The sequence below is a fragment of the Sorex fumeus genome, unplaced genomic scaffold (assembly GCF_029834395.1).
Source record: "Sorex fumeus unplaced genomic scaffold, SorFum_2.1 ptg000014l, whole genome shotgun sequence".
In the NCBI taxonomy this organism is placed as follows: domain Eukaryota; kingdom Metazoa; phylum Chordata; class Mammalia; order Eulipotyphla; family Soricidae; genus Sorex; species Sorex fumeus.
This window is the reverse complement of record NW_026606071.1, coordinates 583,349-600,072: the sequence shown is the minus strand read 5'-3', so window position 1 is coordinate 600,072 and position 16,724 is coordinate 583,349. Positions and strand designations below refer to the sequence as shown.

At 37.4% G+C, this 16,724-nt stretch overlaps 1 protein-coding gene and 1 non-coding gene across 5 annotated transcripts in view; one reads left to right on the top strand and one right to left on the bottom strand.

The window, feature by feature from the left end:
- Positions 1 to 16,724, top strand: part of NCKAP1 (NCK associated protein 1) — an 86,951-nt gene that overhangs the window by 38,169 nt on the left and 32,058 nt on the right. For all 4 annotated transcript variants that reach the window (XM_056111607.1, XM_056111606.1, XM_056111605.1 and 1 more), the window contains 8 exons: positions 1,671 to 1,808; positions 3,149 to 3,197; positions 5,651 to 5,807; positions 8,467 to 8,523; positions 10,353 to 10,449; positions 10,763 to 10,869; positions 11,587 to 11,719; positions 15,726 to 15,807. In XM_056111607.1, coding sequence (XP_055967582.1) covers positions 1,671 to 1,808; positions 3,149 to 3,197; positions 5,651 to 5,807; positions 8,467 to 8,523; positions 10,353 to 10,449; positions 10,763 to 10,869; positions 11,587 to 11,719; positions 15,726 to 15,807 — 820 coding nt within the window. The remainder of the gene's footprint in view (positions 1 to 1,670; positions 1,809 to 3,148; positions 3,198 to 5,650; positions 5,808 to 8,466; positions 8,524 to 10,352; positions 10,450 to 10,762; positions 10,870 to 11,586; positions 11,720 to 15,725; positions 15,808 to 16,724) is intronic.
- LOC130021232 (small nucleolar RNA U3) lies at positions 9,533 to 9,746 on the bottom strand. Its single transcript, XR_008792123.1, has one exon. It is a non-coding gene; the product is annotated as a small nucleolar RNA U3 (small nucleolar RNA).

Sequence of the window (16,724 nt, the reverse complement as noted above, 5' to 3'; positions counted from 1 at the left end):
AGCCTGTCACCAAATAAAGGGTGTTGGGAGGATCCTCCCAGGATGGGAGAAACATGCTGAAAGTAGACTATAGACCAAACATGATTGCCACTCAATGCCTCTCTTGCAAACCACAGGACCCAAAAGGAGAGAGCGAGAACAAAGGCAGTGCCCTGCCACAGAGGCAGGGTGGGAGGGGGGGATGGGGGGGTGGGAGGGATCTTGGGACCCGTGGTGGTGGAGGATGGGCGCTGGTAGAGGGATGGGTACTTGATCATTGTATAACTGAAACCCAAGCACAAAGTTTGTAAGTCTAAAAAAAAAAGTAATTTGACCGAAATGATGAAATAAATGTTATACCACTGGAAAAAATTTTAAAAGAAAAAGCCTGTCACTAATATTAGTGCATTAATTTCTTAAATTGTACTTTGTAGAAATATGGGACATGTTAATTCTCTTATATTTAGTTATGAACCCTAAAGTCTTACCTTTCAGTGATTGCTATCAGAGAATAGAAAACATATACCAGAGAATGACTCTAGATTTTGTACTCTTATTGAAGATTACAGACTTTGAGGTTTTGTTTTTTTTTTCTTTTGGTGGGGTGGGGGTGTGGATTGAGTACCACACTAGTAGTGACCAGTGACTCCACTGAGCTCTGTGCTTGGAGGATTTTCCTGGCAGTGCCTTGGGAACCGTGCAGTACTTGGGATCAAAATCTTCCTCTGCATACAAAGGATGCCCTTTTGAGCTGTCTCTTGCCTAAACAACTGAACACTTGGGAAAGTAACATGGTTTCCATAACTAAGCTCTCACCCAAGAATGCAGAACCCAGTAACAGGAGTTTTTCTTTTTAACAGTTTTTTTTTTTTGTGACAATGAACTTTAATTTTCAGTGTTTTGTTGTTACTAAGGTAACATAGTTGTAATAGTGTTAACATTTATGGTTTTGATGTACTGTTGTACTTCTGCCACCACCAAAATGCCATAGACTGTCTACCATTGACATTAGGACCCTTCTGGTCGGCTGTTCTCCACCCACTCTCCATTCCCTCCCTTTGTTTAGGGCTGTACCTAGTGGTGTTTGGGAGCTTATTCCTGGTGGTGCTTGGGGTTCATGCAGTTCTGGGAATTAAACCTTCGCCTCTCCCATGCAGAGCTTGTGCTCCACGCCTTTGAGCCATCTCCTCATCCCCAGGCCCCATTTTTTTTTAAATCTACATAATTCTTGTGGTACTGATATTGAATCCTGGGCATTGTGTGTAGAAGGCATGTGCAGCTACCACTGACGGAGCCACACCTCAAGTGCTTGTCGTGAAATTTAACAAAAAAGAAAATTAGGGGAAGGAAATTGGAACCAATTTCAGATACAATGTGGAGCATAGCTATAATCAGTCGACTGTTTTGTAGTGGTACAATTAGAAATGCATGGCAGTTGTAGCAGGTTTTTCTTTAGCAAGTGGAAAAGAGGGACCAGAGAGATAGTATAACAGGTAAAGTGCTTACTTTGCATATGACTGTTGAGGATTTGATCCCCGGCACTGCGTGTTGCTCCCCTCCGTGCCCTGCCACTAGTGATCCTGAGCACAGAGCCAGGATCCTGAGCACTGCTGGTATGGCCACAGAACAGTTCATTGGAAAGGCAAAAACGTGTTTTTATTCCTTCACTTTCTCTTTCCTCTTTTATTCAGTCTCTTTCAGATGCGCTCATTTCCCTTCAGATGGTATATCCTCGAAGGAATCTTTCAGCTGATCAGTGGAGAAACGCTCAACTGCTGAGTCTCATTAGTGCTCCCAGCACAATGCTGAATCCTGCACAGTCTGACACTGTACGGCTTTATCTTTGTCTTTTTGAATGAAAATAGAGTTGGTATTTTTTAAAAAATTAACTGTGCTGCTGTCTTATCTCTGATCTATTTTGCTCATTAATAGTTCATTGTAAAAATGCTCTGTAGTTAAGCCATTCTATTTAAATTTTTTAGATTGCTGGCTTCTGATGCTAAATTTATTAAAAGAATGTATTTTCTTTTAAAGTTTAAAAGTTTAGAAGATACCTATGCTATCATAAATAGTAATAAGTTTAGAAGATAACTGTTATAGATAAGGGAATAGATAAAATTATCCCAAGTTTTACTAACCCAAGAGAATCTTTCCTATATTGTTATACTTTTAGTTTTCTCTTTGGGTATATGATTATAGATCTTGCACATATGGAGAATATAACCACACATAGTGAATTTGGTGTGACAGTGAGCACCTATGTACATTTATTGTTGGAGCAGGGAAATGATAGTTTTGGTCCATAGCTGGTGGCTCGTAGGAGTGGCCCCCGGCTGTGCTTGGGGACTTTGTATGGTGCTGGAGATTTGAACTGGGCCTCAACCCCTTTGCTCTCTCTCCAGCCCCCATAAATACATTTTAACTAGAAAATTACTCCTTTGGAATGCTGCTAACTTCAATAGACTTGGGAATTTGGACTGTCATTTTTCAGAAAGACAGTTTAGTGAGAATTTTAATTTTTATTGTTTTGGAATTGATTTTATCACTGTTGCTTGGAGTAAGGAGTCACACTCCGTGGTGCTGGACAAGGGGCCTAGCTTATATGCAGTGGTACACAGCAGTGAGAGCATGATTTGCAGGGGCTTGAACCAGGGCCTGGAATATGAAAGACCATGTGATGTCTCACTTGGGTCAAGTCCTCACATGCAGCTGCATTTTTAAAAAGAGATTTGGGTCACTGGGAAAATTGCACAGTTCTCCATTAGTTTCTGTGAACTGCAAGGTTAGAGATTTCAAAACATTTTTTCAACTCCAATATTTATTTGTAATTATGTCTTATAAACTGTTAACGACAGTGTTTCAGGCATACTGTTCCACCACTGTGCTTACCATGAAGGTGTCCGTGTCTCACCACCACCGTCTCTAGATCCCCACGTAGTCTCTCTGCTTCCCTTAACAAAATTCTGTAGATCGAGTCTCAGGATCTATTACCATTAACTTTTTTATTCCCTTACTGTAGATTGCAAAATTTTATCTAATTTTTCAGATTTGTTGTTTTGGCCGTATTTGAGCCAAGAATTGAGTTGTAAGAATTCTGAAGAGAGTGGCTCAATATGGAATATATCTTTAGGATTTCTTTTAACGACAGTTTATATTTTCTGTTTTTAAGATGCCTTGTGAATATCTCTCTTTGGATGCAATGGAAAAATGGATTATCTGTAAGTGAGACCTTTTCTTAAACCTTTAATCACCACGGTTTACAAAGTGGTTCATATTACAATTGGTTCAGGCATTCAGTGTTCCAACACCAATCCTTCCTAGCTTCCCAAATACCCTTCAAACTTGCCCCCATAATAGACACAAAAACTTTATATTCCTTGTTACAACAAAGTGACTAATGGAACTATTGAAAAATTCTTCCTAAAAGAAAATTTATGAAAATTGTTGTATCTCACAGTGAGGTTATTGTCTGAGGATTTACTAAGCTGATTGTAGCTAGTTGCTAGTTTGTTGCTAGTGATTGTTTTTGTTTATTGAGTTTAGTTGGCTTTTATGCTACTTTCCCGTCTAATTTGGTGTGCTCCTACTGGGATGTCAGTGTTGTAGAATTTGGAGGTGTGATATGGCTGTGTATGTCGAGCGCTCCAGAAAGTCCAGAATTTGTAGAATGGGGCTAAATGAGTTTCAGTGGCTTGGCATGCATCTCTTCCAAGATAGTCATGAACTGGGCGGTTGTTTACATGACAGAGAATGTGGGATGTGGGATGTGGGAGTAGTTACTGGGGCTTCCAGCAGTACTGGGGTGGAAGGTGTCTATGCACTTCCACTCAGAGAAGACCCCAGAGTTCCCACCCGGAAAACCGGTATACTTGGAATTTTATGTCAGTTCCACGTCTGCAGAAATTGCATTGAAGTTGGGTTGTTTGCATGGTTAGTATGGGAGTGACTGTGGTGTGTGGGTGCAGCTGCCAGGTCTTTCGCGGGTCAGGGACTCAGCCCATGCCACCCGCTGGGTGTGCCCCAGAGTTTCAGCTAAAAGACACAGGAGTTTTAGTCACTTTTAGATTTCGCTTCTGTTTATTGTGGTTTGAGCCATACTCAGCTGTGCTAAGTGTTTTTTACTGGCTCTCTGCTCAAGGTTCACCCCGGTGATACTCAGGGGAATTGCATATGTTACCAGGATCAAACTAGGTCTGGCCACATGAAAGGCAAGCACCTTGCATGCTGTTCTGTGTATCCAGGATTTTATAGATGAAAGTGACTATGGACAATTTAGAGGAAAATTTCACAGTGTATAGATTGGTTTGGAACTGGCTCACCAGTACTTTGTCTACAGCAGGCATTGACTAAATCTTTAATGATTTTCTCAGATGAAGTTTTATGACCTCTTAATAGAGAGCTAACAAGGATATTAACATGGAATACTATGTAGCTGTTAGAAAAGATGAAGTCATGAAATTTACATACAAGTGTACTACAAGGAAAGTATCATGTTAAGCTAAATGAGTCAGAAAGAGAGGGACAGACATAGAGAAAGATTGCGTTCATCTGGGGAACATAAAGCAACAAAATAGAAGGCTAACACCCAAGAGTGGCCGAGATTAGTACCAGGAGGTTTGCTCCATGGCTTGGAGGCCAGCCACACATGCTAGGGGAAAAGGGAGCTCAGATAGAGAAGGGAGCACCAAATAAAGGGTGTTGGGAGGATCCTCCCAGGATGGGAGAAACATGCTGAAAGTAAACTATAGACCAAACACGATTACCACTCAATGCCTCTTTTGCAAACCACAACACCCAAAAGGAGAGAGAGTGCCCTGCCACAGAGGCAGGGTGGGATGGGGGGGAAGGGGTGTGGAGGGATACTGGGACCCGTGGTGGTGGAAAATGGGTACTGGTGGAGGGATGGGTATTTGATCATTGTATAATTGAAATCCAAGCACAAAAATTTCTAACTCTACAACTGTACCTCATGGTGTTTCACTAATAAAAATTTTTTTTTAAAAAAAGGATATTAACAAACACGATATGTGTTTAGTATTAAAGTAAAAGATATTTGAATTCATAAACTAGAGCAGTAATAAAAGAAAAGAATATTAAGCTCAGGGAAAATACTTGAGCCTAAGTCTAGCTCTGATGCCTTGATAGTAAAAGTTAAGCAAACCACTGAACTTTCATTTCTTCAACTGTAAAAGAAGGATACTATCTCTTGTCTTTACAGAACAGAGCATCACATATGTAAAAAATTGTTAGTAAAAATTAATGGTGTGAACATGTGGAATGCTATTACTCTATCATTTCTTCTGCTGATTTAGAAAAATAGGTCAGGTTTATTTTTCATTTATAAGCTAATGACTTCTGTATAAAGTATTTATAACTTCTGTTTATATGTTTTCCCAAGAATGTTTATTTGTCTTTAACAGTAATTTCTTCAGTAGCCCAGAATTTTCTCCCTTTCCCTGTGTCACTGTGAACAAACACAAATTTTGAAAAATACAGAAAATAACTATTATGAAATAATTATTTTCTGCTTTTATGTATATGTATACATGTTTCTTAAAAATTTTGATAATTGATTGCTTTCTGTATCTTGAAGTAACACTCCTATTTAACGGAAATAACTTATATTTGGAATTTTTTTTATATTTATACGCACTTTTCTTTTTATTTCAAGTTGGCTTTATTTTGTGCCATGGAATCCTAAATACTGATGCAACAGCACTGAATCTTTGGAAGCTAGCCCTTCAAAGTAGCTCTTGCCTCTCTCTTTTCCGGGATGAAGTTTTCCATATTCACAAAGCTGCAGAAGACTTATTTGTGAACATACGAGGGTATGATGTTTCAGTTTCTTTTTCTTTTTATGTAAAAGGGAATGAGTGCTTTTTTTTAGGTTTTGGGAATGGAAAAGTGTCATATCTAGGAAAAAGTTATACCTATACCATCACACTAGTCTTGGCATGTTGTTTTTATTAATAGTTTTCATGTAGGTAGTTCTATTTTTTATATGCAGTGTTACAGATAAAAGTGTTCTAGTATTTCAGGATAAAGAAGTATCCAAGTATTAATGCAACTATTCTATATTAAATTAATAATAATTACAGGTGCCAGAGAAATTGTATAGTGGGTAGGGTGCTTGCCTTGCATGCAGCTCTGAACACTGCTGTGAGTGGCCCAAAAAACAAAAAATCAAATTAAAAAATAGATGTTAAGCTACTATAATAGGAAATGTTTCTGTTGAGTAAGAAATTATACTGAGTCACTCTCCGCACTAAAGCAAAAATTCTTCGAAATTTTCTTACTAAAAAATTTTCTAATGCCACCTTTCTTTCTTGTGGTTCTGTAGCCAGTATACAAAAGCCACATTGAGATCAGACTTGATAATAATTATAAAACTTTTTGAATTAGGACCATCTAAACTATTTTGGGATCCTATATATTCAATAATTATTAAATAATTATGTTGATTTGTTAGCTTTAGGTATTATTGAAACTTAACGTACATTTCTTTCACACTTAATTTTGTACTATCATGATGAAATCTAGGTAAAGTAAAATTTTAGCTCTAGTAATTTCAGCCAGTATGTCTCAAATTTTGGTGTGTATGAAAATTACTTTGGGATATGAATTACTGTACAGTGTCCTGGGCGTTGTTTTTTTTAGTGCCTATGTTAAAGTAATCTTCTCTTTCTCCCTTAGTAATTTGATAAGAAATTTTAAAGTAGAAAAATGCATAAAATTTGGCTATGCAGCTCAGTATTTACATACCTGATACTTGATCTAGATCAAGTTGTAGAACATTTTCATCTCCAGAATATTTTCTTCTACATTGGTCAGTAATAATTCCATGGTCCTTTTATCCATATCTCATTTCTCAAGTGACAAATCTTCTATTTTCAGTAGTTCTAATACTCTCATGCAGGTAATCTCTCAGTAATAATACCCTGTATACTTTTTATTTCTTATGCTGCTTTAATTTTACATGGGGCAGTGCATGGGAATATTTATGTCATATGACCTTTGTCATTTTCTAGTTAGTTGTTATGGAAAATCATGAAATTATGAAACTTATAGTTCCTAAGCATAATGACAACCTTCCTGTGGAATCATTTAAAATACGTAAGCATATAAAACCAAGTTGTGTGTATATAAAGTGAGCTTATGATGCAAGTTAAGCTTCACTGTAGCACTGTAGCACTGTCCTCCCATTGTTCATCGATTTGCTCGGGCGGGCACCAGTAATTTCTCACAACAAATTGTGAGACTTGTTGTTACTGTTTTTGGCTTATCAAATACATCATGGGTAGCTCGCCAGGCTTTACCATGCGGGTGAGATACTCTCGGTAGCTTGCCAGGCTCTCCGAGAGGGGCAGAAGAATGAACCTAGGTCAACCACATGCAAGGCAAACGCCCTACCCGCTGTGTTATTGCTCCAGCCCAAGCTTAACTGTACCCTGAAATAATTTTTTGTCATGATTTTAAGAATTTTGTATTTATTTTTTGTTTTTGGACCAGACTCAGTGGTGCTCAGGGTTTACTCTTGGCTCTGCATTCAGGAATTGCTCTTGGCTGTGCTGGGAGACCATAGGGAATGCTGGGGATTGAACCTGGTCAGTCGCCTACAAGGCATACATCATACCCACCTTATTATCTCTCTGGTCCCAATAGTTTTGTACTTAAAGTGAGAAGTTTTCATTTTTAAGTTGTGAGTGATGAACCCAATCTCAGTTTAGAACTATTACAGTAATTACAACAAAATCCTAAATATTACAGAATTAGTAGATATTGCACAATTACTCAAAGAATGCTCTAGAAGATGTTTACATATATGTGTGTATTCCATTTCAAGAATTTTCTGATTTTTTTAATGTTTATCAATTTTTAGTTTTATATCTAATATTAATGAAATAACTATTATCATTTATTTTTAAATGGTAGCTTAAAACTGATAGATATTGGTGTTCTGTTTCGTTAAATGCTTTGTTCAGTTTGAAAATCATGGTGCCTAAAAATCAATCACCCATAATTATGTCCTTAAAATAACTTTAAGTTGTCATCATTTCTTATTTCCATTCCCAGAATAACCATCCTTAAGTTGTTGCTAGTATTGATCATTATTACGTATTCTTTCAGAACTTCTCTGTGTTTAGAAGATAGCATAAGAAGTTAGAAGTCGTAATTTTGTTAGCACATTCAATTTTTATAAGTCACTATTACATTGGAAGTACAGTTTTAATATCTTAAGGAAGTATATGTTTAATTAAACCCTGTATTATGAAGGTTGGCTTTATTGTTGGCTTTATTCCTGTAACATAATATGAAGTTTGCTTTCCTAGCAAGACTTAAACGTGCTATGAGAGTATGTGGATAGCCTTTTTTATGCACTTCTGGTTTGGGGACCATTTTTTTTAAAATAAGCCATTTAAAATTGACTTTCAGCATTTGTTGTTTTTCAGATTATAATTAACATGGTTTTAATTTCTTTGCACATAGCTATAATAAGCGTATTAATGACATAAGAGAATGCAAGGAGGCAGCTGTGTCACATGCGTAAGTAGTGCTTTTATATGTGGTACTTTTTTTGTCAAGAATTTCTCAACGTGTGATTTGTTGAAATGGGTACAGATTATTCATCTTCAAGGTGAGGTAGTAGAAAAATGGAGGCTGTCTCATCAATGAGAAATAGGTATACATATTTAATATGTGGTAATCTTAGAATTAGTGTAGTCATATTTTAAATGTTCCTAACGTGTTGTTAAAAACACTTTAAAGAAGTATCTTGGGAAGAACTTTTTTTGGAGGACAGCCTTTTGGGCCACACCTGGCAGTTCTCAGGGGCTGCATTTTGGAAGGTGCTTTGTTGACCATGTGGTTCCAGAGGTTGTACTTTGGCTTCCTCATGCAAGCCTGGTGAGCCCCTATGAACTTTAATCTTGGGCATTTTTCATATCTCTTAGTACCCCTCTACTTATATATTATATATTAATACCTTACAGATTGTGATTGTTTTTGTACTACTTCATAAAAACTGACATTTTTATGCTGTGCATAATGTTAAGAAAATAGTGTTTACTTCTTAACGTATGTTTGCCCCATATTCCTACTTTTAAAAATTTAGCCAGCATATAAAGTAAAGGCTAGGGTAGCTAATGTCTTTGGTTATCCTTGTAATTTTCTCACAAAATAGTTCAAATTTGGGGGGCCAAAGAGATAGTACAGGGGTAGAGCTTTTGCCTTGTACACAGCCAACCTGGGTTTGATTCCCCAGCATTCCATATGGACCCCCAAGCCTGCCAGGACTGATTTCTAAGTGCAGAGCCAGAGGTAATCTCTGAGCACTGCCAGGTTTGCCCCAAAACCAAAAAGTAAAATTATAATTTTGTAGTTGATCTTAATTGTTATATACTTAGACATAGTCTAATGTGTGACATATATAAATATTACCTGTATATCTTACTTACACCTATTTTGTATGCTTTCTTAGAATATTTTCTCCATTGAGCCTAGATAATGTGAAGATAACATCTGACCTATCAATGTATATATATTTTTTGCCAAAAACACTCAAACTGCATTCTCTCCCTCACCTTCTTCCAAAGAAAGAGAAAAAATGATCATAATTGGTAAAAGGTAGTTGGAAAAGCATCACCTAGAACTGGCGTCATGCTCAGGAAAGGATGCTCTGACTTTTCCTCATGGTTTTGGTGTTGTGCACTATCAAAGAGACTTCTCTAATAATGGACTAAAGAAATGATCCCTAAAAGTATAGTCTTTTATCAGTGTTTTTATCAGACGAAGAGAAAACAAGCAGAGCCTGCCAGGCTAGGAGTGATCCCTGAGGGCAGAGTCAAGAATAACCTTGAACATTACCAGTTGTGGTCCAAATACAGAACAAAAATATGTCATTAAAATTGCAAAAATTGTTCAGAAGTAGACACCTGGGAATTTAGAAGTGCTTCCTGAATGTCTACTCCTCTTGAATGTTGGATAGGATTTTGGTAGATGAAGAGAACAGAATGAACAGATTGTTATAAAAGCCGTTCAAGAAAGGCAGTAGAAAATGGGGGCTGGAGAGATAGTCCAGTGGGTAGTGATTGCCTTGCATGCGGCTGACCCAAGTTCAATCCCTGGTACCCCATATGGTCCCCAGAGTGCCATTAGGATTAAGTGTGAGAGCCAGGAGTAACCCCTGAGCATTGCCAGGTGTGGCTCCCAACCCAATCTATGTCAGTATATGACAGAAATTTGTTTAAAGAGAGATATGAAAGGACTTTTGTAGGGCACTCTCATAAAAATCATTGGCTCTAAAATGCTGTTCTTTAATTGTAGTAATAATTTTAGTAGAAACAGTTGAATTATATTGTTGTCTTTCCCTGTAGTGGTTCAATGCACAGAGAAAGACGCAAATTTTTAAGGTCCGCACTGAAAGAATTGGCCACTGTCCTCTCTGATCAACCAGGTTTACTAGGTCCAAAGGTAAGTTAGAAAACCTTAGTATTATTTATTCTTAAAATTTCACTAAAACTTTTGTGAAAATACGTAAAAGTATCTTCGTACAAAAACGAATGTGCCAACTTGACACTCATACAGCATACCTCCCTCATTTTTTTATATGCCTCTTCTCCTTTGTATGTGCTTTCAGATTCTTTTCATTCCATCTTATCTCTTTTGAACTTGACTTTTTCAGTTCTTACCAATCATTTTTTATTTAGAAAAAGATTGTGATTATGTTTTCAGTTTTTGCATAGTAATAACCAAGGTATGTATGTATGTTTGTTTTTTAAATTAGGCACTTTTTGTTTTTATGGCATTATCCTTTGCCCGTGATGAAATTATTTGGCTACTTCGTCATGCAGATAATATGCCAAAGAAGAGCGCAGATGACTTTATTGATAAGTAAGTTAGTAGCATTGAAATTACGTGTTTTGATTTATGGACTGTTAAATATAAGGGCTTTGAAGTAAAATTACTTGAAAACTGTTTTAGAGTTTTACATATTTTTATAATAGAGAAATATTTATATTTTTAGTTTATATGCCAGACACAGTAACAACAAAGTCTCCAATGGAGACGTTACTGGGCCCGCTCGAGCAAATCGACGATCAACGGGAGGGCCTTTACCTTTTTAGTTTATATGGGTTTGTATGCAAAAGTTGACTGTGTAGCTTAAAATAAGGGCTTCTGTCTTGTTACCAAGGTGTAATAAAGTTCTTGTTTATTTCCTTGTAGATTTTTTTTTCTGTGAAATTTAGTCTTTAAAATTATTTACTACACAAATATTTAAATAATCCTTACATAGTGGTGTTGCAACTGAGCGTGTTGTTTGAAATGTCTTCCTCTCATTTTAGTTAATAGCTCCTCAGAGTGAGATAGACAAGTGAAATAATTATGAGCATACAGAATAATCTTAATTTCTTTCTAATCCTCAAATCCTCTTTCATTTATGAGCTATTTTAATTATATCTTCATTTTGGGTTTTTCTCTATCAACTTATAAAGTAATTGACGTTAAATACTTAGTAGTTCCTTTCCTATGAAAAATACTAGGTAAGTAATCAGGGCATTGAATATTTTTATAAAAAGAACTTATTGAAGTATTTTTCTTGAATTAAAGGCACATTGCTGAATTAATATTTTACATGGAAGAGCTTAGAGCACACGTAAGGAAATATGGACCCGTAATGCAGCGGTATTATGTGCAGTACCTTTCTGGCTTCGATGCTGTTGTCCTCAATGAACTTGTGCAGGTAAAAACTCTTATTTTGCCCTTTTATTCCTCCCACATCTTCTTTCTAGTTAGTAAGTGATTTGTTTGCTCGGTAAGTATTTATAAAATTAAATCTCTTACTATGTGGTGGAGATACAAGTGGACATAAATCATGGCCTTAAAGAAGTAAACCCAATATGATGGCTATTATGTAGTTTGGGGGTTTTTTGATAGCTGCTATTTTTAAGTGAGCACAGACAAGCAATGATTCATTGTTTTCAGGGTCGAAATGTACAGTAATGAAATCACACAGGTCTTTGCCAAAGAATAGGTTGACTTTTTAAAACAATTACCTTGGGGTGGGAGTATATATCTGTGTTTCTGTGTTGGCTTGCTAGGGACCAAGGGAAGAGGTGGGATACAGAAAAGGAAAAAAAAAATAACTGAATAGGCTAGGTAAGAATTGATGGGAGACCTGATTTGGACAGTAGCTGTTAGGTAGATGGAGACATAACAGTTGATAATTGTTAAAGGAAAATGTAGGAGATAGATTCTTTTGCACAGTGTTTTGGAGCAAAGGTTCCCAAACTGGGTCTTACCACCTGCTTAGGAAGATAAAAAAAAAATGACTCAGTGTCCTCCTGGAAATCTACCTTTTTTAAGTGAACAGAATATAACTCCCATTTGCATTTAAGGCTACTTTCTCCCATCCCCCAGGTCATTCCCGTGGCCCCCTATGCAGTGGTATTGCCAACTTTTATAAAACACTGGGGTTGAGAACAACTAGAACATTAAGATTTCATCTAGCTGCCCTAATTTAAGTGTCCCAATTTTACGTTCACTTTAGATTTTTTCTATTGATTTTTAGCTAGCTTTTTATTTTCATCTTCCATAACATATATTTTTTCCTCTTCAATGAAAATTTATTTGTATTTCAAATAAACTGAGGAAAAATGTATTTTATTTTGTTTAATTTTATAAAATCACAAATGTTTGGCCAGAGAGTTGTTCATTTGACTGGAGCATTTGCTGTGTGTGTAGTTCCTGCTTTAATCTGACACTGCAAACTTCGAAGCACGTCCAGGTAGTGGCTCTGCCACCAAAACAACATCATAGACACCAAAAAGCTCACACAGAGTATAAAGGGAGGAACAATACAAATTCGCTTTATATGATCACTTCTAAGATTGTCGTTTCCAGAGAAATAGTCATACTTTGAAATTTCATTTTCGTTTGCTCGAGCGGGCCCAGTAACGTCTCCATTGGAGACTTTGTTGTAACTGTGTCTGGCATATCGAATACTCTCGGTAGCTTGCCGGGCTCTCCGAGAGGGGTGGAGGAATCGAACTTGGGTTGGCCATGTTGGCTGCATGCAAGGCAGACGCCCTACCCGCTGTGCTAGCGGGCTGGAGCGATAGCACAGCGGTAGGGCATTTGCCTTGCACGCAGCCAACATGGCCGACCGGAGTTCGATTCCTCCGCCCCGCACGGCAGAGCCTGGCAAGCTCCCCGTGACGTATTCGATATGCCAGACACAGTAACAACAAAGTCTCCAATGGAGACGTTACTGGGCCCGCTCGAGTAAATCGATGATCAACGGGAGGGCCTTTACTTTTACTTACTTACTTATTTTCGTTTAGACCTACTTAAAAATGCAGTGTTTCTTACTGTTCATGTGATTGTTCCCTTAAAGTCAATGTGTTACTTCGTTTATCCACTAGATGGTGCTCAGATGCTTCTTTCTAGAATAGCTTCTTGAATAGGGCACGAAACCCTGAGTTATCCTTTTTTTTCTTTTTCTCTTTTTTCCCGATTTATCCTTTAAAAAATTAGAAAAAGCTTGTCTACAATTTGTTTGAATAGTTAATGTATACAGAGAACCCACCTACTGTTCTCATGTTCATAAATCAGAGGACCAGGGAGATAGTGCCTGGATTAAAGCACTTGGTTTACAAGTGATCTGTTTGATCTCTGGCACTACATGTGCTACCCTCGGAGGTAGTCCATGAGCAGAGAGCCAGGAGTAAGCTCTGAGCATCACCATATATGGTCCCATAGTACCTCATTCTGGGGGGTGGCGTGGGCGGAATAAACCATACATCCGATTTCATGTTATTTTAAGACTTGCTGTACCTTGTTAGATATTTCATTGAACAATTAAACAGCCCTGTGTTTTGTCGTTGTTGTTCTCAGTGTTGTTATTGAAAGGGGCACACTTGGTAGTGCTTGGGGACCACACAGTGCCAGGGATAGAATTCACAGCCTCACATTGCAGGGCATGCATGTACTTTGGTACTTGAGTCTCAGTCCTGGTTCACCAAGTAGTTTGTGTTTGGGAAAGATTTATTTTTATTTTTTGTTTGTTTTGTGGTGGCCACACCCAGTGGTGCTAAGGGCGTTCTCCTGAATTTGTGTTCAGGTATCACGCCTGGCAGACTTGGAGGGTAAGGGGGATCAAACTTGTGTGTACTGCGTGCAAGATAAGCACCCTACCCACTGTACTATCAGGCCTCCAGTTTCTTTTTTTATAAAGAGCTTTTTTTTTCTTATGTTATTTCCTTCCAATTTCAAAACAGTGGCCTTTGTTTTGTCCCATGGAGCATATTTTCAGAGATAATTATAAATGCAGTCACAAGTATTAAAAGTAGCCTAAGTTCCTAAGTTAAGGTTGCAGAATTTTATGCTGGGACATAAGGATGAATACTTGAACAGTCTCCATCCCAGATGTTAAATGAATATTTATTACAGGCTATTTTATTCCTTTAAGATTAAGTTTGGAAAATGACATGTTCTTATTTTAATAAAAGCAGTGACGCAATACAGAAGTAAACTTACCAAGTGAAAATAGAAGTGGAGTTACTTTGCCAAAGGGTAAACACGTGTAAAATTTTGAAAGTTATTGTCACAAAGTTTGAACTGTTAAAAATGTTTCCCTCTCTGCCTTTGTTGCTACTGTTTGGATGTCCGGGGGTTGCGCATTTGGTTGTGGTGCTCACACACATGGAGTTGCCTTTTGCTAGCGATGACACATTTGTTTTGGTGCTGATAATCCCAGTGGTAGTGCTCCAGGGTCTGCACTGTGCCAGGTATGGCGTTGCTGGGGATTGAACTTTCCCTCACACGTACAGAGCAGACCCATTACTGTTGCGCTGTTCCAGGTTCTCCGAACTTATCCTAACTCAGGTGTCTGAGTCTTTTTGCCGCTTTTTTCTGTTGTAGAGTACATGCATGGTGTTTGTGGCCATTTGATAGAATCTAACTTTCATCTAAGATTAACCTGTGGGTATTCCTTGTAATATGTGTTAACTTTTTTTTTTTTAGTGTGGTAAAATATGTCTCACAAAATTTGGTATTTAACTTTTTAAGCATACTTTTTAGTGACATCATGTTTATGTGTATTGTTCTGTAAGTCTTCATCACTTGAATTGTTATTCTGATGAGCAGGTCTCCTAAGCAGTGCTTAGTGGACTCTAAAGCCCCTGCCATCAATTTTTGGCCAAGCAGACTGGTTTAAGAGCCTAAAATGATGCTCGGGGAACCATCTGGTGAGGAGAATTAAACTGGGGTCAGCTACTTTCAAGCCATGTGCTTTAGCCCCTTTACCATCTCTGGACCGAGTATCCACTTTACATGTATTATTTAACACCCATTTCAGATGTATGTCAAATTATTGTTTTGACAGTTTGGAAATCTATTTTCATTCTAAGTCTTCTGTGTTTTGGTTCTAAATAATTTAAATACTATAGATAAACTATTTTTAGTGTATGTTTTGAATTTGGCAAATGTACATTTGGGTAACTGCCACCATAGAAATATTCCAAGAAATGGAATATTTCTGTATAACCTTCTATTTTTATTTCTTTAATTTAACATCATGTTTTTGAGATTCATCCATGTTGGTATATATATTATAATATTAGTTTCTAATTTTTTGATGAAAAACATTCCATAGTGTAGCTGTATCAGCTTATTTATGCATTCACCATGTGATGGGCTTCTGAGATGTTTTCCAACTACATGTTTTGAATGTTACTATTCTTTTTCAGAATCTTTCTGTTTGCCCTGAAGATGAATCAATCATTATGTCCTCTTTTGTTAACACTATGACTTCACTTAGTGTCAAACAAGGTAAAGTCTTCTATGTAATTATTTTCTTCTGATTAAATTTTATTTTTTTTTATTATTTTTATTTTTTTTGCTTTTTGGGTCACACCTGGCAATGCTCAGGGGTTACTCCTGGCTCTGCACTCAGGAATCACCCCCGGCGGTGCTTGGGGGACCATATGAGATGCCTACCCGCTGTGCTATCACTCCAGCCCATCTTCTGATTAAATTTTAAATCAAAAAAGAAATTTTGCTGACATTTTTGTTTGAAATTTTAGAGATGGTTTATTGGCTTAGCATACTGTATGTGCCTTATACACTTAAAAATAATTGTATTCAAATTTAATTTTTAAGAAAAGAATTTAAAGTGCTAGAGAGCTATTACAGGAAAGTAAGGCACTTACCTTGCATGCTGCTGACCTGGGTTCGATCCTCAGTACCACATATGGTCCCCTCAGCCCGCCAGGAGTGGTCCCTGAGTGCAGAGCCTGGAGTAAGTCCTGAGCACGCAGGGTTTGGCACCCCACCTATCCCCACCTGACCCCCTGAATAAAAGGAGAAGAAAGGGAAAAAAATGTCATGTTTGATTTTGCTTGTTTGTTTTTGGGCCACACCTGATAGTGCTTAGGGCTTATTCCTGACTGCTCACCACTGATGGGGCTTTGAGACTTCAGGGTTTGAACCCAGATTTCACTTTCAAAAGACTCTGAATACTGTTCTGCGTTGTGTATATAACACATTTGGTTCATCAGTGTATGGACATTTGAGTTACTTCTGTCTTTTTGCTATGGTGAGTAATGCTACTGTGGATGTGTGCACAAATATCTCTTCAAGACTTTTTAGTTCTTTTGTATATTTGTCGAAGTGAAATTGTCTTGAATTAAAAATTCATAATTGTGATTAGCAATTTATCAACAAATTGACTTGATTTTTAAATTTCT